At 52.5% G+C, this 17,617-nt stretch overlaps 1 protein-coding gene across 1 annotated transcript in view; it reads right to left on the bottom strand.

The window, feature by feature from the left end:
• Positions 1-1,225: 1,225 nt before the first annotated feature.
• Positions 1,226-17,617, bottom strand: part of PLB1 (phospholipase B1) — a gene marked incomplete at both ends in the record, with an annotated part of 122,404 nt that continues 106,012 nt past the window's right edge. The window contains 9 exons of the mRNA XM_082851932.1: positions 1,226-1,429; positions 2,959-3,033; positions 9,784-9,879; positions 10,383-10,481; positions 11,216-11,300; positions 12,460-12,554; positions 13,104-13,169; positions 14,577-14,657; positions 15,680-15,731. Of these exons, the coding sequence (XP_082708058.1) occupies positions 1,226-1,429; positions 2,959-3,033; positions 9,784-9,879; positions 10,383-10,481; positions 11,216-11,300; positions 12,460-12,554; positions 13,104-13,169; positions 14,577-14,657; positions 15,680-15,731 (853 nt within the window). The remainder of the gene's footprint in view (positions 1,430-2,958; positions 3,034-9,783; positions 9,880-10,382; positions 10,482-11,215; positions 11,301-12,459; positions 12,555-13,103; positions 13,170-14,576; positions 14,658-15,679; positions 15,732-17,617) is intronic.

Genomic DNA, 17,617 nt, shown 5'->3' with positions numbered 1-17,617 from the left:
TTGTTTTTCAGCAGTGCTGGGAGACAGGCAAAGTGGGTACTCTCATTCGAATCGTATAGATGAGGTGTCTGAGAAACTGGGACCTAGGCTGGTGATGGGGTTTGCTGTGAAAGCCACACATTCAAATGGTACATCAGGGATTCTAACCCACATTCTTTGTCATCTCAGGCTTTGGGGTCAGAGAGGTACTTAGATCCTGATGATAATGGATTTTTGTTTGCTTTTTATTGAGGTGAAATTCCCATGACACACAATTAGCCATTTGAAAGTGAACATTCATGGCATGTAGTGCATTCACAGTGTTGTGCAACCACTATTTCTGTCTTCAGAAATGACCGTCAACCCCGCCCTGGGTTTTTGTGCTGAATAAAAGAGCTTATCTGTGTAAGACATCCAGCTCAGGGCCTTGCCCCTGCTAGGGGCTGAATGGAGGGAGCTTGTGTTATCAGACTCTCTCTAGCTCTCTCATAAACCTGGTAATGTAGAAAGAGGAATTCTTTTCTAAATTTAGCACCTTGAGAAAATCAGGTTGAGGATATGTGAAGCATTCATGTCCCAATCCTTTTTTTAAAATGACATTTCAAGATTGCTCTCTTCCAGGAACCCTTTCCCAAGGAACTCCTGTTCTTGAAAGCAGACGCATTTACCTGCCACTGCCCCAGGACTGAACCACACGCTGTCACAGAGCATCTTGTATTTTTGAAAGAGTTCGTCTCTTGGCCAGGCCGTGACATGCACAACCTTGGAGGTACCACAATGCTCTACCTTGTCCTGGGTACAGAAAAGATGTTGGATGGTACTGAGTGATGGCAGGCAAGCTCCAAAATTCCAGCCAAACCCTGGTGACCAAGGTTTTTCCCACATTTGAAATAGTGGTTTTGGTGACTGAGGATATGCCTGTTGGGTGCCAGTCTGGGCTCAGGTTGGCCATCCCTGGCTGAGACAAGGTCCCAGCTCCCACATCTGTGCCACACGACAGGTTGGAAGGCGAGAGCTTCAAGCAGGCAAACCCAAGAATAGAACGGCTTTGGCCTTTATTTAGATGTGCCAATTCCAGGATCATAGGTCCCAGGCCCCAAGGAGTTGTGACTGTCCCTTTGGCTTCCTACATTACCAGGTGTTGAAGCGAGTGACCTCCGTAGTGGCCAGGGGTGGCCAAGGGAGAGGGCTGGTGAGGAACGTGGCTGGGGAATTCAGGATGAGAGCCCGCACAGGGCTGGCGGGCCTACAAGCTCACAGTGTTCAGACTTATGGGAGGATTTTCCCTCTGGCGACCCCTTAGGGCTCTCCAGGCCATCACTGTGCCGACACCAACTGCAAGGCCGCCTCCTGCTGCCACTGGCACAGCCCAGGAGAGCATTGGGGGGTCTGCTTTAACCCGGTCTTGGAGCAGCCGACTGTTCCTCAGGGTGCAGATGTAGGGGCGCCCCTGTGGAGGAGGAGAGGGTCAGGGCTCAGGGCCTGAAAACCACCCATCTGAGGCTTGTGTAGTCCCCATCCCAGAGACGGTGCAATAACCTTGTTTCCACCGCTCATCCCTGTTTGTAAAGCTCCTTCATCCACACTGTGCCCCAACCCCCTGGATAAGGAGGGGTATCCAAAGTGGTCAACACCCAGCTATAAGCTCCTTTCCTGTCAACTCAGTTTTGAAAGATCGGGAACTGATAGGTGACCCGTGGAAGAGAGTCCTGAGGAGCTTGCAGAGTGCCCACCTCTGTTTCCTCTAGGCCGCCCCGGACAGCTATTCCCATCCTCCCATCCCAGGAGCGCCCGCGAGCGGGGAAGGTTGGTGTGGAAGGACAGCTGGTTCTGTAGTAGGTTAAGAACTCAAATGTGAAGGGCCTGCCTCCCTGGATCCTTTCCTTCCCCCCGGTGAATGCTGGTGGCATGGTGGCTGTGTGGAGCCCTGTGCTAGGAACTGGGAGAGGGCCTGAGGGTTCAGGTGTGACATCACTCGCTCGGGGTCCAGTGGGAGATAAGACATGTTCAGAAACAATCCCATCACCAGAGGAGCCTGGGTCAGTGCTTGTGAGAGGTGCGCACAGAAAAGAGAGACCAATGCTGATGTGTGTCTGGGGTGGGAGTGGTAGGGTGAGATAAGGTGGACAGGTGCCCAGAGAGGGCAACATCTGGGCCTTGCAGGATGTGAAAATTTCCCACAGGCGGAGATGAGGGGTGAGCCTCCAGAAGGAGCAGATGGCAGAAGCAGATGCACAGACGGGGGCTGTCGTGGGGCTTCTCTGGGAAGCCGCTCCGTTTTCCAGGAGCGGAGTGTGTGCCTAAGGTGAGAGGGGAAGGTGGGCCTCTTGTCTGGACTCTCCTCCGTGGGCGCGGGGACCGGGGAAGGGTTTTGACAGCCTTGATGAGACTGGAATTCCTTCCAGGTGGGCCGCTCTGGGTCTGGCAGTGATTACAGGACGGACAGAGAAGGGAGAAAGGAGAGCTGGGGAGACAGGGTTGGGGCTTCGTCCCTGGTCCGGGCGAGGGCGGTGCGGGCCTGGACACTGGTGGTGCTGGAAGGCCAGGAAGACGATGTGGGCACCCAGAACAGACACGGCCTCTTATTTCTCTTTTCCTCCCAACCCCCAGCTCCCAGGAGCATGCCTGGCATGGGAGGGCTCCTCGACGCATGTTTAAGACAGAGGATGCCACAGACCCTCCAGAGTCACGGGGCTAACGAGGTTCTGGCCAGTGCTCGCTCATCTGCCTCCCCGGGCCTCTTCCTGATTCGGTGAACCCATCCCTTTGTCCCTCCCCTCACTCCTGGCTGCGGCTCCCTGAGGACCTGAGAAGTGTCGGGGCAGCCAGGAGAGGTGAGATTTGAGAATGGTGGTCGTGAATGAACGTGCATGATGGTGAAGCCTCCCGGGGGACTTTTGTGCCTCCAGATGGCCAGGACCTCCCCCCTCCCCCAACCCAGGCACCTGTTCCACTCTAGACAGGCAGGACCTTACTCACAGGGGAGGGGCACTTGAGTTTGGTTCGGCTATAGGTGAAGTTGTTGGAGGTTGTCTTTTGACCCACGGGTTCCAGCTGAAAAGAGAAAAGGAAACCTTGGTTCCCTCCAAAGCTGGGAGAGACCTCCCTGTCCGAGGGAGGAGACTCTCACACCAGATTCCCTCCCTTTGCAAGGCTGAAACCAGCCAAAGGGGCAAGACCTGTGGCAGACACTAGCGGCCCTGGGGCCAGAGCTGGACCTGACTTCTGACTCACAGACTGACAGGTCAGAGTCCATCAGAGGAGGGGGCAACCCTGAGTCTGTGTCCTGGATTTACTGAGGAGGACACTGAGGCCCAGGAGGGACTGACCGGTCCAGAGGCTGCAGCGAGAGTGGAAGGGCAGAGCCCAGGACCTCCACCTCCTGCTTTCCTGGTGGGTGGCTCTGACTGCAGACACTCTGCACTTTCAACTTTATAAAATGGTGATAATCATATTTACCAACTCCTTGAAGTGTCTGGGGATAGTCAATTTCAGGAAAATTTTGAAAACATACTGGTTACCATGACGTCGTCATTATGCTTGGCTTGTCAACCTTAAGAAATTGGCATTTTCTCACTTGAGCTACTTTCGTGTGTTTTCCGCCTGGATGAAAAGATTTACTTGAAACCTCCCGGGGAGCAGCTGTGGTTCAGGGAGGTTCTGCTTCATGCTTTTGATCCTGGGACCCTCTGAGAATGAGCTGGAAGCTGGGACCCTCTGAGAATGAGCTGGAAGCTGCTGTGACTCCCTCCCCAGCATCTTAAGCCAGTAGCCTGCCCCCTGGCAGCATGTGGCCAGCACCAAGGAGAATGGATCCCTGGCACTCACTTATCCAGACTCTGTCCTGAATGTCTAGCGTCCACCCATCATATGATCTGCTTCCCTGCCTGTTCCTGACCTCATCAGCTCCTGACCCCCAGGTACTGCCCAGGAGGGAAGGGAAAGTCCACTATGCCAGCTAATGACCACACCTGGCCCATGACCTTGCTTTTTGTTGTCTTAAAGCCTTTTCCACCTGTCTGTTAGTAACAATTAGAGGAGGAAGGGCTGCTCTGGTCTTGGGAGAGTCACCACGGTGACTGGACAGAGCATGGTGGGCACATCCACTGGGGTCCTGGCTCTGCTGATAAGGAGCTGTGTGGTGCTAGGTGGGCTCCTGAACTGCCCCTAGCATTTTTCCTGCGTAGCAGAACCACCTAGTGACAGAACAAATGCTACAGATCAGTTGGCTGAGCCCCAGTGATACTCCAGGAACCCAGGAACTAACTGGCGTCGAGGAAGGTAATGATCATATGGATTTGATGACTGTATCAGTTTCTCCCTTTCTACTGGTTCCTCGGCGTCGGTGCACAGCCTACTCTATTTCCCAGCCTTGAAGCCCCATCCCCATCCCCCCTCCCGTCCAGCTGCCTTCACCATTACTCCTCATAACTCTAGAAGAGCTGTTTGTAGCCCCTGGTTGCACTTCCCAACCTCCCGTTCTCTCTAACACCCATTCAGTAGGTCTTCAGTCTCCACCACTTGACTCAGCTCTGGTCAAGGTCACCAAGGACCTTGCCAGATTCAGTGGTCACTTATTTTGGATTCATCTTGCTTGACTTTTCAGCAGAATTTGTCAAAGTTGATGCCTCCCTTTCACAACACTTCTCGTTTCCCTCCCACCTCCCCCTTCTCTCCTTCTCATCAGTCATTGGGTCAAAAGTTGGAAGAAAGCCCCAGGCTTGGTGGTTGGTCCTTTGCTCTCTTCCACCTATTCTTTCTCTAGGACATCTCAGAAAACCCCACGGTCTTGAATACCACTTCTATGCTAATAACCCGCACATTTTTCCCCCTAAATCTCCATTTCTGACTCTCTCTGAGCTCCAGAATCATACAGTTAGCACCGTACCTGATGCCTCTGGGCGGATTTCTGGAAGGCAGCTTACACTGACCATGTCCAAAATAAGAGCTATTGATTTTCCCCTCCCAACTCTATTTCTCTCTACACACCTCAACTGTCCACCCAGTTTCCTTGACCTCAAACCGAAGAATCACCCCTGTTCCTCTTCTGCCTCATCCACCAGCCAGTCCAAAACACATCCCAAATCTGACCACTTCCCTCCGCCCCCACTGCCATCCCCTGGTCCCGGCCACCTTCACCTCTCACCTGGACTTCCAGCAGCTTCCTAATGGTCTTTCCAACTCCTCTCTTGCTTCCTTCTAGTCTGTCTCTATGCAGCAGCCGGAGGGCAAACCAGATCACGTGGCTCTCCCGACGAAAGCCATCCAAGGACCCGGCCCCTGCTCTCGCCCACCTCTGACCTTGCTCCCCTCCCTCCAGGCACACTGGCCTTTACGCTCCTCACACGCTTCAAGCTCCTTCCTGACTCTGGCCCGCACAGGTCGTTTCCTCTTCCTGCAACACTGTGGCCCCAGACCTCTGCGTGCCCGGCAGCCTCTCGACATTCGGTTCTCAGTTCACACGTCACTCTCCGGTGAGCCCTCCCTCTCTCCATTGTTACTCTCTGTCCCATGACCCTGCCTTATTTTTTTTTTTTTTAAGCCATGAATGTGGTCAGAAATTACCTCATTGATTTATTCACTTTTTTTTTTTTTTTTTTTGGTGGTACGCGGGCCTCTCACTGTTGTGGCCTCTCCCGTTGCGGAGCACAGGCTCCGGACGCACAGGCTCAGCGGCCATGGCTCACGGGCCCAGCCGCTCTGCGGCATGTGGGATCTTCCTGGACCAGGGCACGAACCCGTGTCCCCTGCATCGGCAGGCGGACTCCCAACCACTGCGCCACCAGGGAAGCCCGATTTATTTACTTTTTATCTCTTTTTCCCATTAGACTGGCAGCTCCCCAAGAGCAGGGACACTCTTTTCCCCAGCACCTGGGGCAGTCCCCACCACATAGTGGAGCTCAGGAAATAGTGGCCACAAGAAAGGCAATTGTTTTTCCTAGAACCTACCTTTCCTAAGACACTGTGGATACCACCGATGTGGCAAATGACAGGACTGAGACAAGGTAGGGTGCCATGGGGCCAGCTCTGGGGACTCGGAGAGGGCTTCTTGTAGAAGCTGACACCTGAGTTGAGTGTTGAGGTGGGTCAGAGTTAGCCGGGGAAGGAGGCTGAAAGGGCAGCCCGAGATAAGGGGAGGAGCGAGGGCAAACACACAGAGGCAGGAGACAGCATGGGTGGTGCAGGAAACTTCACTCCTTGCTGGATTGCTAAATGCAAATCAGGGAGATGGGAGCGGCTGCCGAGAGGTTAATTGGGGCCAAGTCCGGAAGGCCTGGTGTGCTGCGCTAAGGGGCCTGGCCTTTCTTCCTCAGGGAGGGGCCAGCCTTGGAAGTTTGAGAGCAGGGGCATGACTTGGTCAGATTCCATTTATGCAGATTACGCAGTTGCCCTGGGGTGAGGAGATCTAAGGCAGTGGTTTGCAAGCCCTATGCAGTAATATCACCTGGGGAGTGTCTAAAACGTATTGAACCCAGGTGCTACCCCAGACAAAGTCAGAATTTCTGGGGATGAGGCCCAGGCACTGGGTTTTTGTTTTGTTTTGGGGTTATTTTTTCTGGTTTTTCTTTTAAATAATTTTTTAATCGAAGCTCACATACATCTAGAAACAAGTACAAATCATAAGTGAGCTGCTGATACATTATGACAAAATGAGCATACCCACATAGCATCCAGATAAGGAACAGAATATAATCAGTACTCAGAGGCTCCCTCCTACCCTCTTCCAGTTCTATCCACTCCTCAATAAGACCATGGATTTATTTGCTTGTTTTTGAAATTTATACATATGGTTGCATGTTGTTGAAATTTTATTCTCATTGCTGTGAGGTATTCTATTTTATGAATGTGCTGTTTGTTTATCCCTTCTGCTTTTGGTAGACATTTGGGGAGTTTCCTGTTTGGGGGCTATGAATAGTGCTGCTATGAAAATTCTTGTTGTATCCATCTTTTGGTGAACCTTGTGTATACCTTTCTGTTGGGGAGATATACGTAGGAGTAGAATTTTGGGGCCATAGGGAATACATGTGTTCAGCTTTAGTAGATATACCAAGGTTTCCCAAAGTGGTTGTAGGTATTAATTGTTTTTAAGAGTCCCCAGATAACTGTAATACACAGCCAGAGCTATTCTAATGGCTGTAAGCCTGGAGACAGGGAAACCAGTTAGGAGGCTAGCGTTGTTACTCAGCGCCCAGGGAGATGCTAATGTTAGCTGAGAGTAAGATTTCCACAGAAGAGGGAGCGGGCAGCAGTAGAGGAACAGGCATCAGAAAAGAGGAGAAAAAACTGTTCATAAGACGACAAAAGAAAAAGGAAGAGTGGACTTCCCTGGTGGTCCAGTGGCTAAGACTCTGAGCTCCCAATGCAGGGGGCCCGGGTTCAATCCCTGGTCAGGGAACTAGATCCCACATGCCGCAAGTAAAGATCCCGCGTGCCGCAACTAAGGCCCGGCACAGCCAGACAGATAGATGGATAGATAGGTAAATAAATAGTTGAAGAAAAGAAAAGAAAAAAAGGAAGAGAAAAAATTCCCTAGTGCCGTTGGTATTTCTGGCTTTGCGGAAGTCTCTGGAGAAGGATGCATAAACTGTTCAGAGAGGAGGCGCAGGAGATGCAACAGTTTCAAGTGTGTTTGTTGCCACAGTGGGGTACTCAGGGTGTGAGCCAAAGCCTGCAGACACTATGTCATAGGACTCTAATTATGAGACATGAATTCACTGGTTACGCATGTGCTTATCAGGCTGGGAGCAGGGAGGCAGGGTGGTGCTGTGGCCAGGACGCTTGGCAATTAGACCCGTGTTCTAATCCTTGTTCTGCCACTAGCTGGCTGTGTGATCTTGGGCAGATTGTTCCATGTCTCTGTATTTTAGTTACAGAGCATTCTGGCTAGATGACCTCTAAGAGCCTTTCCAGGTCTATCGGTTCGTCATTTATTTTATGTCACTTTAGGGGTGAGATTCCAGGAAGAAGACGACCCTGAAAAGTTGGCATGATGCTATAGCTTTATATCTGAGATGGTTTTGGAGGAAAACACTGGACCCTGTAATTATTTCCACAAATCACATAGCACAGGATAACATACTCATAGATGATTTTAGGTTTGTTTTGCTTTGCGTGGCTTTGTTTTTTAAATTTGGGTTATGGCTGGGACAGTGGTTGGGGGGCCGTGGACAGTCTTGTAGTATTAATAATATGGTTCCATGACAGTGTTCATCTTTTGTTTTCAGATCTAAATCCCTTCTACTCGCTTTTATGAAATAGAAGCCTCTCACCTGTGTGAATGGGAAGACCTACCGAGCTGTTTTGGAAGAGAAAGGCCAGAACTACATTAAATCATGCAGAATGACAAATGGCCCCTGTAATGTTCAAGTCATCAATACGGCCATCGACCCCCAGGAGACTTGTGGAGGGTCCTGGCACTGAGCAGGCTCAGAACTGCCCTGAGGTAGGAAGACCATGCCCTGATGGGGATGCTGGGAGGGAAAGGCTAGGGCTCAGCATTCCTGCCCCTCCTTGGAGTCTGTGGATTCCCCCGAGGTCACAGGGGGAGAAAGGGACCAGGCAGAGAGATCCAGTCTTTGTGGGGGTGTGGGGAGGGGATTTTAAAAGGAATGAAATTGAGTGACTCAGCCACTGAAAGACACCTGCACTTCAAACCAAAAAGTCTTCAAAAGAAACATAACTGCTCTCAGGAATTGTTTTAACTTTGATTTAAAAAACTACCGTGGAGGTAGGGTTGGGAGGGAACTCAAAGGTATTCTGATTGCAATTCGGAGTCCTGGACTGACAGGAGATCAGGAGGGGGCAGAATGTGGTGTCAACAGGAGGAAAACACCAGGAAAACAAAAGCAGAGGAAGGCTGAGTCTGCAATTAAGTAGGCCGAGGAGAAAACCTCCTTACGTGCTGTTCTGAGAAGAGGAGGAGGTGGCGTAGCTAAGGAGAAAGACAATATTGTGAGTCAGCCGAGTAGGATACTGGCCACGCTGGCGGAGCTGACAGGTGTGGGAATGTTTGCACAGCGGTGCCTGGCAGAGCCGCAGCAGGCCTGAAGCTGCAATGAAAGGAGCAGGCGTGTGGATTGTTTAGTCACCATGGGAGAGATGAGGGAGCAGGCAGGTTGGCGTGGGGATTGGGTTACCCGCAGAGCCTAGATCAAAAGAAGCCAGCGGGTTGGAAAGGCATTCACTTGCTCCGTGCAAGAGGATACAGCGCTCAGGGTTACTCGTCCAGCTCTGTGCAAACACAGCTGACTGTCCAGTCATGAGTGGCCCGTTGTAAAGGGCAGAGCACGCCACAAGGCCGGGTTGTCCCTGTGGCCTCTGGGCTGTATGTTCATTTCGTAAGGCCCCCTTTTTCCCCATTAGGGCTAGAATAGGTGGCAGCCTGGGAGAACAGGCTGAGTGGCTCTTTTCTTTTTGATGTTTAAAGAAATAATAGTTGGGACCGAGTGGATTATTGTGCTGGGTGCGGTACACACATTATCTCGGTCTTCTAAGACCTGTGTCATTTTTGTTGTTTTTGTAGCTATTGATAGAAATGGCCAGAGAGAGATCATTGGCCCAAGGTCACACAGTAAGGGGTTCATGCTGATATTTTCATCCAGTCTATCTGATGACAAAATTATCCCCCGACAGCACTGGGGCATTACCGAAAGAATAGAATCTGTCTGGACAAATACGTGAGCTGCCATTTGGAGCTCTGGGGAGAAGGGAGCCACATCAGCCGGTAGGTTTTTCGTTGTGGGAAAGAGTCAGCTTCCTCGGGTTTCCCCTTGACCCAAACCCACTCGACCCTCAGGCACTGACCATGTTATTCCAGAGAGCGATGGCCATCTCAGCGTGCCCGCGTTCTGAGAAGTGGAAACAGTCCTCGGAGAAGAAGGTGAGGTCAGCGCCTCCTCTCTGTGACCAAAGGCAAGGGGATTATCTTCCTGGGACGAGGGCACTGCTACCCCCCCATCCCGCGGCATCCTGGGCATTTCAACTTTCATCCTTTCAACTCTGCTGCCAGCTGGCTCAGATGTTGATGGAGAAATTCCCTGGTTTTGGAATTTTTATTTTTTAAAAATTATAGCCACCTACAGTCCACATCCCTGCTCTAATGGTTGAAAAAGAATAATAATATTTTTAGGAAGCTTTCCATTTTATCCCAACCCAGCAACTAGCAGGGCCATGTCTGGGGAGCTTGGTCACTGTTAATTTTCACCTTTTCCTTCCAAGTACATCTAAGTTCAAGTTATACTCAGAAAAGGTGGGTGCAGGGGAAAGGAGGAAAAGCAGAAACAGCAACCCTTTGGGAGTGCTCTTGGAGAGAGATGGTCCAAAAAAGCCCATGTAGAAAAGGAAATACATTGCCTAAGATACGGCCTCTGCACACGCACCTCCCAGACACGCCCGCAACTTACGTCATTCAGGGGGACAAGAGTGTTTTGGAAGAAAGGCTGCACAACCACGGCGAAGTCCTCACGCTGCAGGTACTGGTAGGAGAGCCTGGAGAGGCGACTCTGGGGATGGGGAGAGAGGCTGCTTAACCGCCTGCAAGACGGGCAGACGGTCTGTTCCTGTGGGCTTGGGTGCGGGTGCCACCCGGCTCTGCCCTGACGTCTGCTTGGGCCCAAGGCCGCCTCTGCTCTCGCTTCATGAAGAGGTGAATTAGAACACGGGGCCTCAGTTCAAACGGGGAGCATTTCAACACCAGCTCCTCAAAATGCCTGTGACGTTGGGGGTGAGTATCCACGGTCTTTGCATTTCTTAAGTGCCAAAAGGTGGGCTATAAAAGGGATAGACTAGCTGTGCTCATCCTCCAGAAACTTATTCATCTGGGAGATGGAAAGCTCAAAACCACGTAGGGCTTCAGGGGCAGTGAAGTGCTGACTGAAATTGCCGGGGGTGCTTCGTGGGGGGAAGCTTCTCAGAAGAGGTAAGAAGACAAGCCCTGTGCATGAGATGGATACACTGCGGAAAGGCCCAGGGCACGGCAGGTCCAGGGAAGGCAGACAGACGTGAGAAGCTAAAGGAGGGAGGAGCCCGAGGGCAGTGAGCACAGCCCCTCTCCCCTCTGGGAGCTGAGACGTGGGCGTTCTCCCCAGCTTCCCTTCTGAGCTTCTCACTCCCCGCCCCTGCCTTGGTGTCTGATTCACCTGGACACGTATTTCAGGGGCTGTGATCTCAGTAGAGCCCTCACTCCAGGAGTAAAGATGGGGGGATGGTAGGGAGAAGAGGTGGGGGACAGGGTCACCTGGAAGTCCCAGTTCACTGTCTTCAGTTCTTGCAGCATCTCCAGGGAGTTCTCCTGGGAGCCTCGGAGGCAGGTGCAGTTGTTCCTGTGAGACAGGGAGTCCTGAGGCTCAGTGCCCCCAGGAGGCTGCCCCTGCCCCACGGAGGTGTCCCCAAACACAGCCTTGCTTCCTCTTGGGCCCGGGTCACAGAACCATAGTGCTTGTTGGGAGAGAAGGTGGACGGGCTGGCACCAATGCCCGGGTCTCCTGTGGACGGGCTGCCTGTTCCCCTGGCCGCCTGACTGCTCCTTCCCAAGCGTGCAGCTCCTGCCTGGGGTTTCTCCACGAGGGCTGGGGTTTGGGGAAGACGGCCAAGGTGGCCCAGCCTTTCTTCCTCATGCTCCTGAGGCCTCCCTTCTCTACCTTTGGCTGCTTGGGACTCTCCCACAGGGCTCCGGAGTGAGGGGTCTCTTGGGCAGCAGTGGCCACTCTGAGAATAGGAACCAGCTGGTCACCTTCCCAGCGAATCCATTTGACCCCAGATAGGACAGGACTCCTCAGCTCCCTGTAGAATCTGCTCCCCCCTAACAATGGTCACAGGAACTCTGGGCGAACCTCTGGCCTCAGAAGATGGCAACTTCCTGCAGGGTCACAGCTGAGCTTTAATAAATTCCAGCCCCAGCAGAAATTCTTGCACATTGTACCTTAGCTCCAAGCCTGGCTTTCATGGACAGTCCTATCGAGCACGTTGAAAAAGGTACTATTTCCTGAGCACCTGCCCCACAGCGACCAGGTACTTTATTTGCTCTTCTGCTAGACCTCACCTACCTCCCAAGTGAGGAGTAAGAGGCCCAGAGAGGTTGCGTGGTTTGTACAGGGTCCCACAGCTCCTAAGATGGCAGAGCCAGGATTTGAGGCCTGATAGAGCTGTCTAGAAAGCGCATTGCCTTGTGTTGCCTCTCAAACAGGAACAAACAACTTGCTGAAGTTGGGGTTTGGCATCACAGACAATGTCAGGGGCCCTCACGGGTCATCTGAATGTCTGTCTGCCTCACTTTCCAGAAAAGCAAACTGGGGTCCAGGGAAATAAAGTGACTTGCGTACAGTAGGCATTCAATAAGGTAGCATTTCTGAATGGTTTTCCAAGCCCCTGGCTAATTACTGATGTCTGCTCCCCAGACAAGAAGGTCTGGCTCCACCCACTGACATCTAAGCCCTGCTCTCCCCAGGTGCCCTCCCCCTGGGCCCACGTACGTCTACTTACTGGGCTGCCAGTGGCATGACACATTTCCCACCTTGGCCCTGGTGCAGGCCAGCCAGCTCCATGACCTCTACCACGTTGATGAAAGCCCTTGGAAGCTGTGGGCAGAGGGGTGGGCTTCAGTAGTCCCCAGGCACTTGTGGGGGGGCACTGGTTACTGCTGGAAAGAGCTTGGGGGATCCTCTACAATCTACTTCCTCCTCCCCAACTTTACCAATAAACTGAGGCCCAGAGAGGGAACGTGCCTTATATTATCCCGTGGAATCTCCTTTATTGGCCCTGCTTTATAGACTGGGAAACCGAGACACAAGGCACTTGCCCAAAGCCACATCGCTAAGCCACAATACCTGGCTACAAATCAGGCCGACTGGCTCCAGAAGCCAGGTCGCTCTTTGCCACCAAACAGATGCAGTCGGATCCAGTTAGAATCTTCCCCGCAGAGGAGCTACGCAGCTGCCTCCCCCCCACCACCCCGCCCATCCCATCCAGGGACCGGCTCACGGAGCGGGGGGGGGGCGGGGGGTGCTCTGCTTGGCGTGCATCTCACTGAACACATCTAGATGCACACGGGTCACAGCCCCTGGGGAGCAGCCTGGTTGCCACCAGGAAATAGGACCCAGGATTGTGCTGCCCCTGTGCTGTCTTACCTCCTCATAGAAGATGCCCAGGGCCTGCTGGATGTGCCGAACATACTCGCTGGCTGCGTGGGCCTCCTGTGAAGAAGCAAGGGGCTCTCCTCAGCTCCTGGCAGGAGGAGGAGAGCGGCCTGAGGCCAGCACAGGAGGGCACTGCATGGGCTGGGAAGCCCAGCCCTTACTGCTGGTGCACACAGTCTCTTGTAAGACGTCCTCCCTTGACCCCTACTAGGTACCATGAACAATCCCCACCCCACCCTGCTCCCGGCTCCTCTAACCCAGAGCCTGTCAGTGCTGGACCCCACTGCCGCTCCAGTCCCATCCGTTCCCCCGCCTCTCCTTCTCCAACCAGGACAGAGCCCCTGGTGGCCATGCTGTCTCTTTCCTCTGGGCTTTGGCCCGTGCTGGCCCCACTGCCTGGGACCCTCTGCACTGCCTCCCCCTCACTCCCATCCCTGTAACTCAGGTCAAGGGTCTCCTCCTCTGGCCCATCTCCCAGCTGGAAGCTGATTTAGCCCCTTCCTAAAACATAGCTGGAGTTAATCCTGATGGAGGCCCCAGGCCTTTCCACAAAAAGCTGCTCTCAGGATCGTAAACCTGACTGTTTGCATGAGGACAGGTATTCTGGGGTCACTTCTGGCTCCCTGGACCCCAACGAGTGCAGGACACAATAGCATTTAAAACCCCATGGGACTAGGTCGCTTCTGCCTCTGGAGTCTGGGCAGGGAGGGAGAAAGCCCCTGGGTGGGGGGAGGCCAGTTCTCATCCAGAATTTGGTCACCGTCTGTGAGCCAAAGGAATGATAAATGCCTTCCCCTCGCTGCCTGTGACTGTCAAATATTCTACCACAACCTCCGAATTATGGAAGCTGCTTTTTCTTTTTTCTTCTGGCCAAATAAAATATAGCACATCCTCAACTTAGAACAAGATGTATTCCAAAAGTTATTACTTCCCACAGTTTGTAAGTCTGGACATATTTCCCCTTAGAAACGACATTAGGAGTGGGTTGGGTTCCCGGGCCGGCAGAGTTTGTTAACGCGTGTTGTCCTTGAAGGAGCAGTAAGCCATCGATCGGGAATAGTTCAACTGAATCGACCCTATTTATGGCATTGTTTCATCCTCCCCCTGCAACCTCCCCACCACCAAGAGACGCCCAAAAAAGTGGGCAGGGACTCTAAGCAGGTGAGGGTGGGGCTCCCTAGTTATCCACTGGATACCAGAGAACAGTATTTGTGTGCCTAAGAGAGGCCGCCTTGGCAGTGCCTGAAGAGTGGGGACATCCAGACACTTCTGGAATCGGGACCAATGCAGTGGCCACTCAGCAGTGGGAAAGGCAGGCCTCTCCTGGCATGTGTGAGCTGGGGCTTCCTGGGCAGACTCGGCCCGTGTGCCTCCCGTGAGGGAGGTCCCGGCCCTGGGCCTGGATGGTGACCCTGGCCAGCAGCTCCCCTCTCAGGGCCCCCAGGGGGCTGCTCGGGGGCCTACCGGAGTCTCGCAGTAATGGCACAAATCGTTGCTCCCAATGAACAGGGTGATGAGCTTCCAGTCCTTCTGTAGGTTGATTTCCTGAGGGGACAGAAGATCCCAGTTAGGCCTTGGTGGGGGGCACGTGCATGTGCCAGAAGGCCCCCCAAGTGCCTTTTCCTCTCTTTGTATCACAGTGGAGAGAAGATGCCGAGTGCAGGCTCTCCTGCCCTCACCTTGGTGCTGGGGCAAGGACTCCACCAGAGGGGGGAGAGAGAGAGAGAGAGAGAGAGAGAGAGAGAGAGAGAGAGAGAGAGGGAGAGAGAGAGAGGGAGAGAGAGAGAGTGTGTGTGTGTGTGTGTGTGCGCGCGTGCGCGCCCACGCGCGCACGCGTGTGCTCCCTCAGTACAGAGGACCTTTTTCCCTTTGAGACCCTCTTAAGAAAGTTGCGGTCCAGGAGGAGGTGGTGTGTATTAACCCACCCCTAAAATGGGATCGAAAGGCCTTCAGAGGAGCCGAGGGCACAAGACACATCTAGAAGCAAAAGCCCAGAGCTGGCCTCTCTTCAGGCCTGGGTCCAGGGAAGGGGGCGGAGGAGGAGCCCCTCATGGACTGAGACTTGGGAGGGGGACGGGGCGGCCCCCGGAGGAGCCTGCTTTCCACTCAGCGCCGCCATAATAGGAGTCCTCCCAGACGCTGAGTTCCAAGGCATAAACACAGAGTGTTTAAAACAGTGCTGGTGGGGAGGTTTAGAGGGGCCGGGTTAGCGGGAAGGAGGAAGGGTTGGAATGAGCTGCCTAATTTTAGAAGCCAAAGTTTACATAATAGGGCTCTGGAAGCCAGCTCCTGGGTAAAGTGGAAAGCCGCCAGAGGCCGAGGCCTGCCACCTCCGGCCACCCTCTGCCCCTCTCACCTCCTGCAGCCGGCCCTGGGGGGAGGGGGCGGCAGAGACGGGCGGCGTCTGGGTGGCAAGGCCTGCTCCTCGTGGCTCGTTTGGCCCCTCTTAAGGACCAGCCAAGAGCCTGAGCTGCAGTGACACAGAGGGGGCTCTTTTAGGGCGGCTTGCACCCACCCCAGCTACGGGCAGAGCGCCTTCCAGGGGTGGCCCGGGGTCCTGTACTCACAGGGCTGTTCTTCATTCGCTCCATGAGGTCCCGGGCCTGGGCCGGCATGTCACTGGAAGGGGGAAGAGAAGGGGACATTAGGGCTGGCTCACGAGGGAGGGCTCAAGCTGTAGGATTTGGGCCTGGCAAGGAGATGTTTCAGGAAGAAAAATGTTATATAAAGTTCACTCTTTCAGAATGCATTGCAAGGCTTTCAATTCTCAAGAAATCTCAACCTGTTTAAAAAAATCAAAGATCTGCCCTGGACCTTGGAGCTGTAATTGATCCTGACCCTGCCAAGGGCTAATCTGCATCTCCCCACCCCCTTCTGCAGGCCTGGTCCTCTGAAGCCACTTCAGGGGGATTTGCTCGACCTTCCCATCAGGGACATTCCCTTATACTTCATCCAGCTCTTTCGCTGCAGGATGAAACTGAACTGAGCCTGTTCAGTTCTTATTTGGCTGCCTGTTTTAAAAATAACCTTTTGTATATTTGAAAAAATTCATCGTCCCAAATGATCCCTCAGCTTTTTCCTTTCCAGGCTTCACGACTCCTTTAACCTTTACCTCTAAGTCCCACTCTCCGTTCCTTTAATCCTTTTGTTATTCTCCTTGTAGTTCCTTTGGATTTCCACACCATTCCCCATCTCCTCACTTCTCCCACTTGCAACAAAACAGGACGGGGGAGACAAATACGGACAGGACTGGTTCTTCCTTCACCTCCTGGATACCTGCCATGAACGAGGAATTGAATGCTTCTGGATAAGAGACAGGTATGTCAATGGAAGCTTACCCAGCAATAAAGGGGAATGAACTAGTGATACACAAAACAATGGGGATGTATCTCAAAATAATTTTGCTGGGTGGAAGAAGTTAGACAAGAAAAGAGTACATAGTCTATGGTTCTGTTTCTGTAAAGTTCTAGAAAATTAAAGCTAATCTATAGTGACAAGAAAGCAGGTCAGTGGTTACCTGGGGCCCAGGGAGTGGGGTAGAGACAGGAAGGGGCGGGAGGGAGAGATTGATTACAAAGAAATACAGGGAAACTTTTGGAGGTGATGGATATATTTATCATCTTGATTGTGGTAATGGTTTCACAGGTATATGCATATAACAAACTGATCAAATTGTACACTTTTAATATGTACAGTGTACTCGTCAATTACACCTCAATAAACTGTTATTTAAAAAAAGATATGTATGTGAGAAGGGATACAGCCAATGGAGGCTTCCATGGAAGAAATCATAAAAGCAGTAACTGGTACAGAATGGGCATTTTAAATCTTTGCATGTCCACAGTGAGCTGGGCATGTGGCCAAGCATACATGGTACCACCCCTGCCATGTTTCTCATTAATACATTCAGGACCGTATCTCACATGCTACTGCTATTGATGCGTGTGTCAGAAAGCTATAAAGAAAGCCTGTCCTGGTTAAAGGTGACCACAGAAATCCCTGTAACCTTTTAATAGGTTCAAGCTACGAACAGGGGAATCCACGGGTGATAAGCCCTCGAGGGCACTAGGGGAAGTCAGGCTTTAAAGAAGCTGCATGTCTCGGCTGCTTCCCCTGCCACTCCTCCCCAGGTACTCTTGCTGCCTGATGGAGACACCAAGCAGCAGTGAAATAGAAAAAGCAGTTTAAGAGAAGTGAAGCAGGAACGGGGAAAGGGGCTTGAATGTCAACAGACTAAGGAATCAATTCCTGGTTAATGAAGCCTGGGCTCTAAAAAAAATAATAATGGTAATACCAGCAACTAGAGGTTGATATGATGGCCCCATGAAGCCCAATTTTTTGCAGAAAATAATTCTTCCTGCTTATGATGTTGAGGACCTGACATGGCTTCCTGTGGCTCAGAGGCTCAAAGCGAGCGTGGGGCCCTCCTTACCGCGTCTGAAAGGAACTTTCCCTGTAAACAGGGTGAGTCAAGCGGGTTCTGTTTCCCTGGTGATCTGAGTGCA

Source organism: Leucopleurus acutus, assembly GCF_964270905.1.
Source record: "Leucopleurus acutus genome assembly, chromosome: 12".
In the NCBI taxonomy this organism is placed as follows: domain Eukaryota; kingdom Metazoa; phylum Chordata; class Mammalia; order Artiodactyla; family Delphinidae; genus Leucopleurus; species Leucopleurus acutus.
Note: the sequence above shows the minus strand (reverse complement) of the source record. Positions and strands in the feature narration are given on the sequence as shown.